The 18,439-nt window shown below is 43.7% G+C and overlaps 1 protein-coding gene across 3 annotated transcripts in view; it reads right to left on the minus strand.

Moving 5' to 3' along the window:
- cspg5a (chondroitin sulfate proteoglycan 5a) overlaps positions 1 to 16,845 on the minus strand; it is a 54,526-nt gene extending 37,681 nt beyond the window's left edge. For all 3 annotated transcript variants that reach the window (XM_041943168.1, XM_041943167.1, XM_041943169.1), the window contains exon 1: positions 16,657 to 16,845. In XM_041943168.1, coding sequence (XP_041799102.1) covers positions 16,657 to 16,753 — 97 coding nt within the window. In that variant the 5' untranslated portion in view covers positions 16,754 to 16,845. The remainder of the gene's footprint in view (positions 1 to 16,656) is intronic.
- Positions 16,846 to 18,439: the final 1,594 nt, after the last annotated feature.

Genomic DNA, 18,439 nt, shown 5'->3' on the forward strand with positions numbered 1-18,439 from the left:
GGGAAAAACATCATCAAAAATCATTCATCCGTCGGATACTTGGGCTCACGCTTAGTTAAATACATAAATAAATTAGAAGAAGAAGAGGAAGAAGAAGAAGAAGCCAAGCAGTCCTCTTTTTATAATATGGACACTGAGCTGTAATTCATTAGCTAATACAGGAAAACAACATGTCACATTTCTGGAAACACAAGAAATTTTAGCTGCGATAATAAAACTTAATTAAACAATTCCACCCAAACGGTTTTCAGTTAAATCGAGACATTAATTATAAAATCAGGGAGCTGATTAATCCACCGGGAGCTGCTGGAGTTGTACTGTAGGTTGCATATTTCGCCGGACAGAACAGTAGCGATGAGTTAAGAGCAACGCTGTAAGAGTTTTAACTTCAAACGCAATATATCATGTGATTTAACTGCGTTCTGGTCTATTGAGAGCGATACTAAGAGGAGAAATTGGCCTTTTTGCTTTTTCTTTGATGGATAGTTATTTGTCATTTTGTGCCTTTATTAGATAGAAAGTGGAGAGATGACAGGATACAAGGGGAATAAGAGACAGGGAATAACAAATATCCAAGGTCAGACTCAAAGCTGGGACACTGTAGCTCATGGTTAGCACCTCGACCCCGAGAGCACCGGAGTTATTAGGATTTCTGTCATTTTTTATAATTGTTTGAGTGAACAAGCCCTCAACCTTTGATTCTGATGAAAACCTGATGTTCACCAAAGAAAATGAGGCCAGAAACTCCAGATTTAGCAGCAGTAGATGCCTTAAAGCCTGTGAAATACTACTGAAAAGCACAGATCCCATCTGCACAGGAGTCATTGGATCTGCATCTATTTTCCTGTATAGAAATCAGTTCTGCTTTTCTGTGCGATAACACATATAATATTTCTCCTGCTGCTGCAGCTGCAGGGTGATTGAATCTGGGGTAGGAAAGTTTGCGTGTTGTTCCCTCAGCTTGTGCAGTCAAAGTGCCCTTGAGCAAGGCTTTTTTCTACCACTGGCTGCTCCTCTTGCCAGTAAAGAGGATTGTTTGGTTGAATTGCGGTAATGCATGAACGCAAAGCAGGACAGTGCTGATAAAGAGCATGCCTGCAAAGAAAATCTGTCCTGAATAAACACCGATCAATAGATATTCTCCCCTGAAATAAGCCAGTAAACACAGGTGCGTGCATGTGGCGCTGCCATCGTTAGGCATGAGGACGTCACTTCAGCCACGAGGCGTTTGACAGGTCGAAGGCTTCAGCTTATTGAAGGTTTTGTTTTCTGGCGGTGCAGCAGCAGTGAACTGCGTCTTTGAAGCCGGGGTCGTTCGAGGGCTAATCCCTCCAGCAGTCCCACAATCCACTGCTGTTTAACACATCAACTGAGCAGCCCAGGACACACACACACACACACACGCACACACACACACATGCACAAAATAGGCTTTACTATTACTGCACAAAAGCATTTTACACACTAAATGCTTGATGCTCACCATGAAATTTGAACTCAAGACTGTAAATGTCTGCCTGTCTCTGAAGCACACACTGGATGAGAAACAATCATACTCATCTGTGTTTGCTTTATCTCTCACTTGTCTGTCAAACACACACACACACACACACACACACACACACACACACACACACACACACACACACCTGACAGACATCCACTCATTAAGTGACAGTTCGTCTGGATGCGTGCAGTGTTTGTGTGAACCTCCAGGGGAAACCAGCCAGCCTTCAACACCACAAACTCCTCCTGCTGCAGCTTCAACAAGCCTGATGAATACAAACTGTACAGACGGGAAAACAGTAAATGGCTGCCGCACCGCCGGAGAGGCCGACAGGAGGTGACGAGGAGAGATGGTAACGAGGGAGCGGGAGAGGAAACATCATGAGGGAAGAAAGAGAGATAGCCAGATAGACAAATGTGAAGCGAGGGATGGAGAGAGACGGGCGACAGAGATGCTTTCATGGTCTATGAAGGACTTGTGGACTTTCACTCCCACTCTGCCAGTCTGTCTGTAGCTGAGGGGAAAGCCTCTCCAGAGATCTTCACTCCACTCTGTGCTGTCTGCTATCACCGGCCTCAAACCTCACACTGTGTTATATTACTGTATGATCCTCCAGGTATGAACAAAAGGCGCAACATGCTCCTCAAAATGTGAGAAAAACACAATTGGCACAAAAGCCTGGCTGCTGGTGTACACAAATATACATCATCATGCATGACACACACAACCCTCAAACTGAAATCATCATTGTGCACGTTTACATGCATAATATGTAGATTTTACACAGAACATGAAAAGCCAGCTTATTCATATCCACTGGTGGACTTGAGGGGGGGTGGGGCTTGCTAAAGTGCCTTCTTGGAAGTGCCCTCTATAGTGACCCAATGTGCAAAAAACCAGTAACAATGCTCTTCCAGGAAAGAAAATGCAATGCAGTGCCATATAAGCTTCCCCCCATGCTAGAAGATTAGCTGGTCTCTCTGTGCCTCTAAATGGTTAAATAGTTCATTACTTTCTGTGTCTTTTGATTACAGATGTGCAGTATTTTAAATGTGAGTCACAGATGGAGTCACAGCACTCCATCTGGCACAGCAGGTTTCACAGAGCAGAATATGATGTTTACATGTGCAAGCTGAATCAAGTGGTTTGTAATTTCCACCTCTGGAACGATCTTTAACTTCTACGTTCTTCAAACAAGCAACAAAAGTGAACTCCGACCTGCAAATCTGCTGAAAAACGCACTCATGAATTCATCAGAGTGGGGCCGAGGCTTTTGGCTTTGTATTAAGAAACATCCTGCACTCGTCACATTATTTCCACGCAGGCTGTTCACAATCAAGCACATCGTCAACGCAGTGACAGCATGTTGTGAAGACTTTACCATTGCTTCATTTCTGGCGTTTGTTTGGAGCCTGAAAAGCCACTTTTGGATCAACATGGGTGGAGCCTGGGCGGAACGAGCAGGAAACCAGCACAGCTGAGGGTGAGTCACCTGTCAATCATGCAACCTTCAAACTGGACTTCCACCAGCAAGACTCCCATTACAAGCAGGAAAATCTGCCAGACTTCTGGTGAAAGACATTTAAACGCTGGCATCTTCCAATCCCTTTTTTAAAAAACACATGTTTTTGTGATTTGTAATAGGGCATCATCAGTACAGAGAATTCATGTTAGCTAACAAGGGTGGAACACCGAAGCTCTTGAGCCTGATCTTCATAGGGGTCTTATTTAGCTCTGTGGCTGGAGGTGTCAGTTGATTGTTGCACCAATTTGCTGCAGACTGAAATCTGAACACTTAGTTGATGCATTGCGGTGAAATTTTGCATAAACATTCATGAGGGGTCAAAGGATGAATCTTAATTTGTTTGTGATCTTTGAGGTTTTTAGCGAACTAATGACTGGCATGACATGTAGGTAAAAACACTTCTATCTACTGACATTCCCATTAGCCACAGCAGTACTTTGTTTTAGTGCTAATTGGCTAGCTAATGTTAGCATGCTAACATTTGCTGCTGCTGCTGCTGCTACCTGCTAAATATCAGCATGTTAGCATTGTTGTTGTAAGCGTGTTAGCAAGGGCTAAAGTTGGCTCACCACAAGGTTCAGTTTGGCCGGCCAGATGCTTGTGCTGTTTTATTTTCTGTGAGGTGAAAATGCTCTTTGAATATGTAGGACCCCGAATTATTCATATTTCTGATAATCTGAGCACAGCAGTCAGAGAGACACGTGCGGGAAGTTCAATTTCGTCCCCCGGGCCCACCATTAAGTTTTAGTTTTTGTCTTTCCAAGAGAGAAGATTTGGGACGTGGCACATTTCCACAATCAGTCACCAGGAGCAAAAGGTAAAATCTGCACATCATGAGCTGCAGAGGTTGTCAGTCTTTCCCCGTCCTGGTAAGTTTTGTAAAACCACAGTAAAACAAACATAAACGAACACGTGCAGGCACACACACACTCACACACACACAGAATTAAGGCAGTCTTGCTGTAGACCACAGTGGTGTCAGTCTGCCAGAATCCTCCCCGTGCATCTCTGGACTGAGCGCCAATTAAGTGGCGTTGTCTCCCTTTCACCGCCTCGTTAGCCTAATTGGATTAACGAGGAGGAACCTTTTGACGGACAGCTGGTTTAGGAGCAGCGTGGAGGCTCTGTGGAAGCTCCAGAAAGTCAGTTTGGCAGCTCTTAGCGCTGATGCACTGCAGCTATTGTAGAAAATATACAGCCCATAAATAAGTAATGTGAGTCTGTCAATCATTGTTGATTGGCTTGATTAAAGGTGCCACAAACAGAGTATAAATACACAGATTTGAGTCTAAGTGAGTCACATTCAACACGTCGAATCATCTCTTTTGGTTCTGTGCGATAAACACAACAGGAAATGAATCATCAGTATGTAAATATAACAGGATCAGGATTTCCAAACAGTCCATAAAGTTCTAATAGTACACATGAGAACAACTGACGAGTCCACCAGAGACCCAGTGAGCCATGAGTTTGTGATCATAGTGCGCAGTTTTAGTTAAAGTTTTCACTCTGAAAAGTTTTTTCTTTAGGATTCAGATCAATTTAAAGTGACGAACAACCAAAAACCTGAAGCATTCCATCTCATTTAAGCTCTTGTGGTTTTTTTTATTAAAGTGTACAGCTGGGCTTTAAATAAACTCAAGGTCCTGTGTCTTATGAAGCTTCGTCATCACACTTTAAATCATAAAAGCTTGTTGTGGAGAGAGATTTCCACTGGCTACAACCTACAATACTGGAAAAAAAAAGCTAAAATGATGAGGAGAAACAGGAAAAGGAGTGAAAAATTATCACCAGAGCAAGTTGTTGATAATTAATGCTGCACACCTGTGGGCTGTGGTGTCAGTAAACACATGGACTGTACAAACAGTGATGATTGTAAAGATCAGCTGATTCACTGATGAACACAAACAGCTGAACACACCCAACAGTATCACACTCACTTAATAATACTTAATAACTTAATAATTGATGAATAATTCTAATTATTCATAATTATATTTATTATTAATAGCCCTAAACTTATTTAGAGCTGCACGTATTTTGCTAGTATTTTGTTCATGTTGTTGTAGCTTCTTCTTCTCAATCTGTTACTCAATTAAAGATTAAATGAGTCGGCAAACAGATTGTTTAAAGAGCATGACTCAGCAATTATTTCGTCTAGAGTGCGAGCTTAGTTAAACCAACAATGACCGGCGTCTTCTGCCCAGTCAGAGCCACCGGCCTGGCAGACATCAGCTGGCAGAGTCGGGGTCGGGTCGAGTCAGGACGAGTCGGTTCAGGGTTTCAGGCTCAGTCTGGGTCCAGGACAGACCAGCTGAAGCCCAAAGGAGACAAAACTAATGGAATAAAAGAGTCTTTGTTTGCTTCCCTCCCACATTACATGAGATAATCAAACAGCATTACATAAGGAGATTCCTCACACTGCCAGTCTGTGAATTTGTTTATGTTTGTGTGTGTGTGTGTGTGTGTGTGTGTGTGTGTTGTGTGTTGTCTCTTTGCCAAAATAACCCACTGGTAATTGGGGTAGCTTCCAACTCCTCTAGTGAAGGGTGTGAATGGTCATAATGAGAAGATTTTGGCTTGTCTGTGTGTGCATACGTGTGTGTGTTTCTGACACAGCCTACTTTCGGGGACCAGTTAATTGGTGGCGTTTTGTCCAATATTTTGTCCAATTTGGGACAAAAGCTGTGTCCCCAGTGAGAACAGGCTGATTTTTGGGTCAGTGTTTAGGGTTAGGGTAATCCTCCAGAAAATGTGAGTCTATGTAATGTCCCCAAAAGTGCACACTAGACATGTGTGTGTGTGTGTGCGTGTGTGTGTGTGTCAGACTGTTTGGGGGTGATGGCGCCTCAAGGCCAAGTGCTGGTAGCCTGCGCTGGCGAGCTGCCGACCCTCAGGCTTCGCCTTTTGTTTGACCCAGATCAGTTTGGAGAGGGGAAGCCACTAAACCACCCACAGACCTGGGGCACTCTGATTGGCTGTGACAGACTGTAAAGAGGAAGCTCATTGGTTGTGACAGATACGGCCCGCCAGCCAGTTTGCTGACCCAGACTGAAGAGAGAGGGGGAAAGGTCTGACACTGGATGGCAAATAAACAAAGACTTACAGGCTCCTGTGGAAACAATAAGGAGGTTCTACCTGGTAGGAGTTGATGATGAAATCTCCATCAACGGCTTACAAATAAATCACAACTCACATTTTCTATCCTTGAGCAGTCAAACACTCTCAGAAAAACAGATCTGATTTCTTCACATCAGGCTCTAAATGGTGTAACATACGACAATTAGCACGTAATTAAAGTGAGAGGTGCAATACTTTCCTTACAGGCACTTATTCTGCCTCACCAAGTGTGAGTGAGAAAGTGAGGGGGGGCATCACCTGAGCCACACTGGTGTTGGCCAGTGTGGCTCAGGTGATAACAGGGTGGTATACACTATAAACTGTAAGCGGTTTTAGACAAAGAAGAAGCATTAAAGTAGGTATTCCAATAATCTGAATCATAATTTGCATAATTGGTAGAAGTAGAATATTAATTAGTGGTTGTGTAGAATCTGTTCAAAGTCTGTTGGTAGAACTCAATCATGTTAAGAGCTTTTCAGTGTAATTTAGAAAAGATTTCAACTCAAGGTCCACTTACTAGCTTTTTCCAATGTTTTCTTCAATGTATCTTAAACTTAAGGGCCAGATAAACTTCAAATGCCTGGACCCTCACAGCTATGCAAACGCAGAAAGTACAGTTTAACACAATCCATTTTTAAGTGGATTGACATCTTATCCAAACAGATCTACACGTTTGTTAATTTAAAACAAGGCGACATTTAAAAAGCAACATGACGGCAATCTGTGCAGGAGCTCCAGCGACTCCACTGACTGAACTGAGGGCGCATGACTACATGCACAGAGCACAGAGGTAGAAGCTACACTTGCACACTGACTCCAAACCACAAATTTATTACAATAGATGATGTTTCAATCCCAGTTGGATCTTTATCAGGTAAAAAACTGCTGGACGAATAAAGTCAAGAGGAAATAGAGAGAACAAAAAGAGGAAGAATTACTTTAATGCCCTGGGGGAAATAACATTTTGCCAGTAGTTATACTTTTTTCTACACTTTTTTAACACACACACACAAAGAGAGGAGGTGAGAGAACAGCTTTAGCTCATTGTATATTCTGTGCGGTCAGACAGCAGTTAAGACGTCAATATACTTCAAACGAACAGCGTCTGAAACCTCCTCACGGCTTCCCGTCGAACTCCTTTAAATAAAGAATGTCAGTCTGAATGCACGTTCACAAAAGTTCAAGATGAGCCCAATATGTGCACACTGATCATGCAAACCCTGACAAAACACTTCTCAATCTATCATACGACAGGCTTCAGTGTGACTGTTTCTGTAGTTTTTATTGAGTGTGGACACTGAACACACAGGAGAGATGATTTAACGACCACAGGAAGGCCTGACGAGGCCGAGTGAACAGAGATGAAGCACAGTGAGGGTCTCTTTAACTCACTGCCATTGATTTTAGCTTCAAATACCTGAACCTCAAGAGAACCACACACACACACACACACTCCTGCTGTCTCTTCTCGTTCCCACACTCCTTCACTAATGAATTAAACATGAGATTTTTTTATCTTTACTCAACGCTGCTCATTAATATCGATATAAAGAGGAAATGCACAGGTCTGCATTCGGCTCGAATTGAAACGCTCTGCATCGATTTTACACCGACTGCTCTCACTCTTCCTCAGTCTTCCTCCTTTTCACTCATCCGTTCTCATTCCCCCTGGTCTTGCGACCTCCTCTTCCTCCCCTCTTTTCCTTCACTTCATCCCTCTCTCCTCCACTCATTTCTGCGATCCTTTCTTTTTCCTTCCTCTGTCTTTTTTTTCTCCTTCCATCACATAAATCCTGTCATTTCTGACTCCACAGGTGGTGGGATGGAGGAAGGATCTGTTGCCATGGAAACAGCCTCAGCCTCGCTAGAGTTAATGCGGCGCTGCCAACCTGACAAGATCTGCATCCGCACGTATTGAACACACACACTCGTGCACACAGGGACGCACACACCCAGCAATAATGTGTTTATCTTTGAAGAACTGTGGTTTTATGAGGTGATGCTGTGCAATTTGTGTGTGTACATATTAAGTGCATGCATACTGTATGTGAGCATCCGTGCATCTACACTTACGCAGCCTGTTTGTTTTCCTCCCTTGTGACCTGATTTTGAACGGTCACTCAATTAAAATTCAAGTGTGTAAGCATGTATGCATGTGTGTAGTTCCCATCTACCCTCTTACACTCTGATTTTTAAGTGGTTAGTCGAAGCAAAGATCTCATGAAAATTACATGTGCATGTTCAGTGAAGGCTGGACTCACTATTTTCAGTTTTCACCTTTAAAATAATCAGTGTTAATTTTTTAACACAAGTGGGTAACTATCAAATGGAAAAAGAAATAGTACACGATTCATAGTGGTAGCAGTTTTTCAGGGGGACTCTGCTGCAAAATCATCCATCGTTGCCCCTTTTTGCCACATTTTTCTCTCTGCTTCAGATTTCAGGAGGAAAATCTGGGAATCTCTTTTGGTTATGTTTAATGAAACAAACTAGATCATCCAAGAGGTTGCCGATCAGGTCACTGCACTTGAAGATGGGGGGAAGAACCATCCATGATAGAGAGGACAGAGATACAGTATTTGTTTAAATATGGTTGCACCAGCACACACTGTCACACTTTCCGTCTCTCCAGGAGACCCTCAGACTGTTGCTGTTTGTTGTTCACATGTAAAAGAACCAGAAACAGTTAGAAAGCCAGAGAGAGAAATTTAAACCCTGCTAACTTCCTTCTTTCATACACCTGATTAATCAATAAAGAAGGTGTGGATGGTTGATGGTCAGTTTTGGAAAGAAATTTCTGGATGCAGCCTCCACGGTTCCAGTGTCGGACAGGTGCGGGGGAGGGGGTTTCAAGGGCAAACTTGCTGCAAAAGCTCAAAACATTTCCATTAGCAGAAACGTGCAGCATCTGCAGAAAAGATGTCGATTCAAAGAGAAATACAACAATGGAAACAAGCTGCAAATGAAAAAATTTGCTGCAGAAAGCCTAAACAAATACATTAAAGGTGCAAAAAACGATGCAAAGTCTGAAACACACAAACTCCGAAAACAAACTGCCTTTGCAGACAACACAACCGACTGACTGACACTATCAGCCTGTTTTTCTATAATAACACCTCAACCACCACTCAGAGATCACCAGCTTTCCTGCACATTTCTGGCTAAAGTGTATCATATTTTGCACATATACTGCTGGCTCGTGATGTGTGTTGTGTTTGTTATGTCTTTATTGTCTCTAGGGCTGCAACTAATGATTATCTTCATGATTGATTAAGCTGCGGATCACCACCAGTCAAAACCCCAGAATGTGCAAATGCATGAATTTTTTGATATTTTGCCTGAAAAAAAGGTTCTCTTGATCGACTAATTGACTAACTGACAAATGGTTTTAGCTCTAATCATCTTTTTAAAAATTTCATCCACTTGTCTAAATATCTGTTTTTCTGCTGAGCCTTGTTTGTTGCCATGACAGGTGTGTGTGTGTGTGTGTGTGTGTGTGTGTGTGTGTGTGTGTGTGTTCACAGCGGGGTGTGATGGGCGGACTGAATGCTAATATGACAGTGCGCAGCAGAAGAGGGCCGGGGAGGAACGAGGACCGTGCACAGCCGGAGAGGAGAGCTTGTGCACGAGCATGAACTCAATGACTCGCTTCACCAAGGACACACTGACACACACACACACACGGCGTAGCACCTACACAACACACCAACAAACAGTAGAAAGCCGCCGCACTGTAACACACACACACACACACAGAAAGAGACAGGTGCAGAATACGCATGAACAAAAAGATGTACTCTTGTTCCATCCACCACAACGCCTACATGAACACACACAGGCGAACATGTAAATTACTGTTCAAGGGCGCCCAGAGTTTGAGAACAACGCCAACTCAGCAGAGCTAAAACAAAAAAAGCACACCTACTGTACGCTAATTATTTCGTCTTTGAGCAGGAAGGACAGAAGCAGCCCGTCACTGTCAGACTGCTCATGAAACTTTGTCGGCTTGTGCGATGACCTTCTCCACCTGCAGTAAAAAAAAAAAAAAGCGCCAAGGGCGGCGACAATGACGGCCCAAAAATCTGTCACACCTGTGAGTCAGCTGCAGCGAAAAAACACCTGGACGCTGACAAGGTCGGCGGCGCGGAGGAGAAACTCCGGCACAACGGGACACCTGCATGACACTGTGCTTCAGCGAGTTTTCGAAGGTAGATGATGACTTTTTGTAGGAAGTTGTTGTTGGTCTCAGCCTGCAGCGATCCAACAGGCATATTAGAGACACTCATAGATATTTTAGTAGCTCACAGCTTTTGTTAAGATTTTATTTTACTTTCTTCTGCTGCAGCACAACGGAATAATCTTCCTGAGAGTCTAAAGTTGAGAGAGGAAACTCGAGTGGCCTCTCTGTCACTTGTAGCCCCTGTTTTAAACCACTGACAGAAGATTGTTTGTTTTTGGTGGATCAGTATGTTAGCTACACTGGATTGGGCCATGATGTGACACTAAAATCTCCCACTGAAACGCAGGATAATTTGATTTTTCAGAGTTAACAGCTGTTTGAAGGAGAAAGAAATTGACTAAAGCTGAAAGAAATTCCTGCTCATTTCTTGCTGTTATCGCTGTTATTTGCAATTGTGACAAACAAACTTCTTCTCCCTCTTAGATAAAAACACGTTTCAGATTTTACAAAATGCGGTAACTTTCGGCATGAGGACATTTGCACCTCAGAGGAGGCTAAAATGCACACACACACACACACACACACACACACACACACTTTTGTGTGTATACACAAACACACAGTAACACAGAGAGCAGCCAGCAGCTGTCGGGTCAAGCCTGCGGCCACCTACGTATGCTAATGTTGGCCTGCAGGCAGATCCAGGTGGGAGGATATTACAAATGAGATTAGGATCATTTAGTTTCCCAACAAACAGATTTATCTGGGATGAGGAACATAATATCCGCCACCGATCTCAATTTAGCGCTGCGAGAAAAGTTTCTGTGCCTCTCTGTTTCCCGGAGAGCGAAGACGTCCCGTCTTTCATGTCGTAATCCATCTTCGGTGGTTTAATCCAAAACACCTGCAACAATGATTAGGGCTGCGAGCAAAGATGGCTTCCATTATCCATTCCTTTTTAATTAGCTGTTTAATCTATAGTTGTGAAAAATAATGACAAATTGCTTGTTTTGTCTGACTAATGGTCCAAAAAAGCAAACACACTCAGTTTATAATGACACGAAACAGAGAAAAGCAGAAAATCCTCACATCTGAAAATCTGAAACTAGTAAATGTGTGATAATTTTACGTGATGAATTAGTTAAATACACTGATTATGAAAATGTGTTTTCTATAAATTGAGCAGTTGATTGATTTCATAATCATTTCAGGATAAATCATCAATGACTAACTGAACTCATAAAACAGGATGTCATTTTCTGATCGTTAAGTCGTAGTTTGCTATGAAGCCAATCTGCATTATTCATGAATACTGGCAGGAAATGTGATCATTTAAGTGTCATGATCATCGTTAGAACGAATGAATGATTTTATATTGTGATTAAAAACACAGCAGTCAGTACCTACATTAAACATCACTGAGGGTGAAAACACAAAAGGCCTGAACAACAGTGAACACACCACGAATTAAAACAAAGCAGCAGCAGAGAAACCGTCAGTATTTCTGCTACATTGTTACTTTTTTATGATACAATTATTTTTTCAAAACATATGAATTATTTTGTTATTTTGTCACCATAGAAACCGTGTTGGTTTGTTACAAGGTTTCCCTTCTTCTTGCTGGCTTTACTTAGATTGTGATTGTGTAGATTGTAGATTGTGTAAAGCGGCATCTATGGTAACCTCTTTGGGTGCCACCATTGTTGTTTTCAAATGTCGCTTCTCTCGCTGTTGTCACACTGAAACCACGCCCACCTGTAGCCCGTAGCATAGTCCCTCACAGGACGCAGAACTTGAAGCCTGGCAAGATGGATTCTCTGCTCACGTGATCTCACAAGTGCCTCGCAAGGTAAAGTAGGAAAAGCACAGGTATAAATATTAAATGAATGATGGCTGAATTCCATTTAGCTGATTCACATGAATAGAACGTCACTGCAGTCTTTCCTTCTGCTGTCACTCTGCTAACATCACTGCATGTTGCTGCTAATTACTTCCCATTACTGGGCCCACTGTGGCTCCCGCCGTTTAAAGCAGCACTTTGATGAAACATCAGGCATCCCTGGCTGCTCTGGATGTCCATCACTCAAAAGCATCAACCAGCTGACAAACACTAGCTATAGCACTGCGTCTAAAGTAACGCCACTTTCTCTGATTTCTGTTGTTTCAAGCATGATTTTAAGAAGCCATGAGCGTCACGAAATGCGACCGTGGGCAAACTACAGATGCCGCGTGAGGTGACATGCAACTTTAATTTCTCTAGAAATGCTGCATCTTCCCTCTGGCATTCAAATTAGAGTCAAAACGCTGATGTTTGCACAGTCAACAGTAAATGTGTACATCTGCTGAAAATCAAACACAGTACGCGTTGCATGAGGTCATTAGGCAGAAATAATGAATACACCAGTACAAATAATGACATCATCTCCAAATTAGAGCTGGTAATGATGGACTACACCCATTTTGCCAATGGCTTTGTACACACACACACACAAACAGACAGACACTGGTCAGCAGGCATAGAGCCACTAGAAATTTCAGCATGTGCCAAAATCCAACCAACATTTTGCAGCTTAATGAAAATCAAAGCGCGAACACATTATGGCGGCGATGTGAACACGCTGTTCTGCCAGCCGGTGTCAGTGGACGTGTGTGGTTTCCATGGCGACAGAGAAGATGCAGAGGAGAGAGTGCAGAGCCATTGTTCACCGATAACCGGAGCTGTAGACGGCGTAAATTTTATGATTATTAATTTTTGGGAGGGTGATTTGTTCTTTCCTCAAACTGCGATAAAAAAAGAGGCTGGATTGGGTTAGTGGAGTCATGGAGGGAGGATTTGGCTTGAAGATTAACCCACTGCACATCAAAGATGATCTGCCAGCTCGCAGATATGTGTCAGCAGGCCAGAGAGAAAAAAGGAGACATAGAGGAGGAAGAGGAGGAGGAAGATGAAAGGAGAGGAGAAGAGCATAGGAGAGGCTCTACGTCCGTGAGCTTCAGTGCAGAAATGAGAAACCATTACTCCATCAGTCACCTATCTACCAGCCTATTGGGGGGAGGGGAGGAGGGGAGGGACAGTGGCATATCATCTCTATTAAACACACAGGAGGAGGAGGAGGAGGGGGAGGATTGTAAATGGCCACCGGAGGAAAAGCCGACCGAGGAAAGAAATGACTGACGGTATTCTGGTCGGCTGCTGTCAGTTCAGGGCAGTTGGCCTTGGTCGTCTGAGCATCATTCACAGATGTGGGGCAAGCTGCCGCCTCCACACTCCACCGGCGAAGCGAGAAAGAGTGTGTGTGTGTGAGTGTGTGTGTGTGTGTGAGGGTGGTGGAGGTGGAGGAGAGTTAGCCCAAGGTTGTTTTAAGGCGTCTGCACCAGATCTGCCAACCTCTTTTAGTTAAATATCCACCTGAGTCAAAGTCACCGCTGCAGCACTGATGACAAGTGACAAAAACACTCCTGAACGGGAGTTATACGGCGATTATTTAAGATGATCATAAGGTATTTTATCATTTCAATATGCTACACTGATCCCCAAACATCACAAAAATCCCCTTCTTCATCCACTCAGTTTTAGCCACACTGGCCACGTGGCTCTGAAGGCGGTCGGTCCACCACTTTGGTCCAGACTGAAATATCTCAGCAACTATTGGATGGATTGCCATGAAATTTTGTACATTGAGTCAGATTTTTAATTTCTCTGAGACTTTATGACCAAATACCTGCAAAACATTCCCATTGGCCTCAGCTGTACTTTGTTTTTAATGCTAATCAGGAAGTATTAGCGTGCGAACATGCTGAACTAAGATGGTGAACATGGTAAATGTCACACCTGCGAAGCATCATTTGCATGTTCATCATTGAGTCCTGAAAGAGAATTTCAGCACCGCAGATCGACTTGTTTTCTTGCAGCAACCTGCATTATTCTGGCTTCTTGTTTCAACATGCAGGCTCATTTCAACCAAGCTGATCCGTGTTGGAAACAGGCTGACATAATGTTGCTGCGGTGGGAGATGCTGCCGCAGGTCCAGCAGTTAAAAATGATTGGATAAGATGGGGATTTCTCGCGGCGTGAGTAGGAAAATTTCTTTTTCATCATCGTCCCTCTTGCTGAGGTGCCAGCTGGTGTTTGGGCTCCACAGCAGCGGGGAGTGAAGCGCCAGGCTCAAGGGCACTTAATTAGACAAGACTGAGCAGAGAGTTGAGTTTAGGGTCAACCACAAGGCCAACATACCCAAACGCTCACTTTTCATCCTCGGCAGCATCACTTTTATCACTGCTTAGTTTTCATTTGCATTTGCATTAACACAATAGTTTGACATTTTGGGAAAGATGCTTGTCATTGCCATGAGGTTGCTATGCAACCAGCAGAAAATCTAGGAAGCCACTGCATTCAGCCAAGAAATACTCCAGCACATAGCCTCCACAAAACTGCAAACTCTTGGAGATTAAACAGGATATATAACATGTTAATGAATCAAATTCAAAGGTTTAGCTTTAGACAGAGCCAAGCCAGCTGTTTCCCCCTGAGTCCAGTCTTTATGCTAAGCTAAGCTAACCGCCTGCTGGCAGCTTCATATTCAACATAAAGACATGAGATTTGTATCAATGTTCTCATCAAACTCTGATGAGGGTATTTTCCCAAATTGTCTTTAAATAACCTACACACTGTGCTTGTGTGTGTGTGTGTGTGTGTGTGTGCACTACACTGCCTGGATGATGCTCTCATATGTTTCCTATAAGGCAAAAAAGCCCTTATATTCATTACAATTGAGGGGAAAATTGAAGTGTGGAGACTGAAGGGGATGATTTGGTCAGTGTGCTGAATCTCTGTCCATCTGGCTCAGAGGACAGCTGACAGGGAACATGGCTCTTGGACGCTCCACTGATGTGAGGCTTTTTTTTTTTCCTTTAGAGAGCTTCCAGACGGATCCTTCGCGCTCCAAACAAAACACACAAGAGCAAACATGATTTTTTTTTTTTTTTTTTTTTTTTTTTTTTTGGGACTTCACCTTGCAGTCACACTCCATGAATTTCAGACAATGCGATGACAAGAATCGGCCAGATTATACTGGATTATAACGCCAGGCTGATTTCATCTCGTGCACGCTCCTGCATTATTAATCTGGCAGTGGTGTAGCCCGCCGTGCGCAATCAATCTCAGACAAAGAGGCAGAGCATGGAGGCCTCCGTCCCTCTTATTTTTACTGTTTACTCGGTGTTTTTTTTCTCCTCCTCCTCCTCTCTGTGTATCAGAATGTCCGTCCAGATCCCTTCATGAATTATTCATCAGGTCCCCCGGCCCTAATCCTCGCCTTTGTGTGGCTGTAGTGCCAGTGCGCCTCCAGGGATCCGGTTTACTGCATCGGCTGGACGCTGTCACTGTCACACATCTCTGTATTTTCTCCTATAATATTCCAACAGCGGCTTATAGTTCGCCTGAAATACTCCAGTTGATGATTTAGGGACTTGATTTTGCTTCCTAAGATGCTTCACTGATGTCTAACGGTGCTCCTTCAGCGTCTGGAGGGAGTTAAATGGTGTTTTTAACCCCTCATGCTGTATCATCACTTACAATGTGAGCGCACAGTCACCTTATTTGCTCCAATAGTAAAATATCTCTATGATATTCCAGCTCTTATAATGTGGGATTACAATATTTCTATTACATTCTGTCTTGCAGTGTGTGTGTGTGTGTGGTGTCAAATCGGTTCATACTGACCTAATTTTTGCCTCCTCTTGTGTCTGTATAATATTCATAAGGACTTAGATCGTCTACTTTTGTCTTTAACGTGACCTAATTTCAATTTATGCCATTTTTGTCTCCTGTGACATCTCGAAAATATTCCTACAGGGACAATGTGCTCAATAATGACTTAATCATGACATTAGTGTCTCTCAGGCATCGATATAAAATTCATATGAAATGTGAAAATGCTTGTAATATTCCTACATTATGACATCAAGGTGATATTTGCTCCAGTATCCATAAAAAATGTGTTTTGGCCACATTTGTTGTTGACAGATTCTCCAAAACATTTATTTATTCCAGTTTGCAGTGATTGGAAAATGTCAAGATCAATATAGTGTTCAGAATAATATCACCACATTTTATTAAGCAATAGTCTATCAACGCCAGTAGAGCGTGGAGTGCTTCCTAACCTACAATCCGAGCCTCACTGACCTCCTTTCTGGCTGCCCTGTGGGAGCGTGTGTCGGTACCCTGGATCCACAGAAAGGACGCGCTGCTGCAGCGGCAAAATTCAGCAGCCAGTGTGGAGGTGTTTGCATGGTCGAAGTGCACAGTGAAGGGCAGTTTCTTACCGTGGACAGACAGCGGGATCAAGTGCAGAGCCAGGACGCACGACAGCAGCGTTAGTCTCCAGCATCCCGTGCAAAAGCTCGCCTCCTTCCCCTGCATCCTCGCCGCGCAATGATAGCCTCAGATGATCAGACGAGAGGAAAAAAAGAAAATCCCTGTTCTAATAGTGATGAGAGAGTTCAAAAAATGTGGCAAAAAGTAATCCGGAGCGGCGGGCGTGCTGATCTGCGTGCAGTCTAGACTCCAGCCTCCCTGCGCTTCTCCTCCATAGCCGCTTGGTCTCCGCTGTCTCCTCGCACCCGCCGCTGTTTCACACGCTCGGCTCAGTTAAAGCACACTGAGGCTGGCTATGGCTCCATTGCCACAGAGCGGCGGTCGGAGACGGCGAGGGTGGGGTGGTGGTGGTGGTGTTGGTGATGGAGGCGGGGGGGGGGTGCGTTTGGGGGCGCAGACGCACGCCGTGGCTCGGCTTGGCTTCGTTTGGCTCGGAACGGATCGGTGCTTTCGGCACTTTGTGGCTGAGGGGGAGCAAACACACGGCGGAGTGCAGCGCGCTCGGCAGCCCTCTCATCATCTGGGGAGGGGGGAAAGGGTTGTTGACCCCCCCCCCCTTTCCCAAGACGCATCCCTCCTCCTCCTCCTCCTCCTCCTCCTCTCTCCATCCTTCCCTTTCCTAAAACTTTTCCCCTTTTGTCCACCACTGGGTCCACTTCTTCCCTCTTCCTCGTACTTTTTGTCTTCCTTCCTCTTTTTCACACATTCTCCTCATCTACCAAGACTTGACTTCCTGTTAAACTTTTTCCAAAGATGTTTCACTTCTTTCCCTCCTCTCATATCACCACACATCTCCCCACTTTTCCTCCTTCTCTAACTTTGTTCTTCCAAACATCCATTCTTCTTCTTTTTAAAATGTTTTTTCTACTTTTCCCCCCCACACAACATCTTGTCCTCTCTCCGGCACCTTTTCCTAGTTGTTTCCATTCCTTTTCCTCCTTCTTTCCTTCTCTCCTTCTCCTCTTCCATCCTTCCTATTCCTAACATGTACCCTGTTTTCACCCTCTAAGGCTCCCGTCCCTGTTTCACCTCTACAGGCTTCTGCCTCTTTTCCAAAGATATTTTTCTCTTCACTCCTTCATCTTCCAAGACATTTTTTACACGTTTTCTTATTTTTTTCCTCCCAGGAAATATTTTGAAAGATGTTTTCCTTCCTCTTTTCATCTCACATCTCCCTTTTCTGATCCTCCTTCCCATCTTTCATCCTTCCTTTCCTTAAAACAGCTCCTTTTCTTACAATTCTTTCCTTCCCTTTTCCCCCAAACTTTTCTACTTTTCCACATCTTTTTCTGTTCTCCTCCCTCTTTTCCAGAAGTACTCATTTTCTTCTTTTTCACCTTCTTCTTCATCTTCCAAGACTTCCAAAACCTACCTTTTCTCTTTTTTTTCTTCCAGAAAACTTTTTGTCCTCTCTCCTGCACCTCTCCAAGTATTTCCTTTTCCCTTGCTTTCATCCTTCCACTTCTTTCTCTTTTTTGGCTTTTTTCCTCCTCCATATTTTCCTCCTCCAGACACATTTCTCATCCACTTCCTCTTCACTTTTTAACCTCCTATACCTGCCCCTCTCCAAAAATGGTTCCTTTTGCTTCCCCTGTAGTCCTCTCTTCCTATCCTTCCCCTCTTCCATCTTTTCCTTCCCCTAAAATCTTCCTCCTCTACCTTCTCCTTCCTCCCCCTACATGAAACTTTTTCCCATCTTTTCCACCTCCTCTCTTTCTTTCCAAAAACTTT

Source organism: Chelmon rostratus, chromosome 8 (assembly GCF_017976325.1).
Source record: "Chelmon rostratus isolate fCheRos1 chromosome 8, fCheRos1.pri, whole genome shotgun sequence".
In the NCBI taxonomy this organism is placed as follows: domain Eukaryota; kingdom Metazoa; phylum Chordata; class Actinopteri; order Chaetodontiformes; family Chaetodontidae; genus Chelmon; species Chelmon rostratus.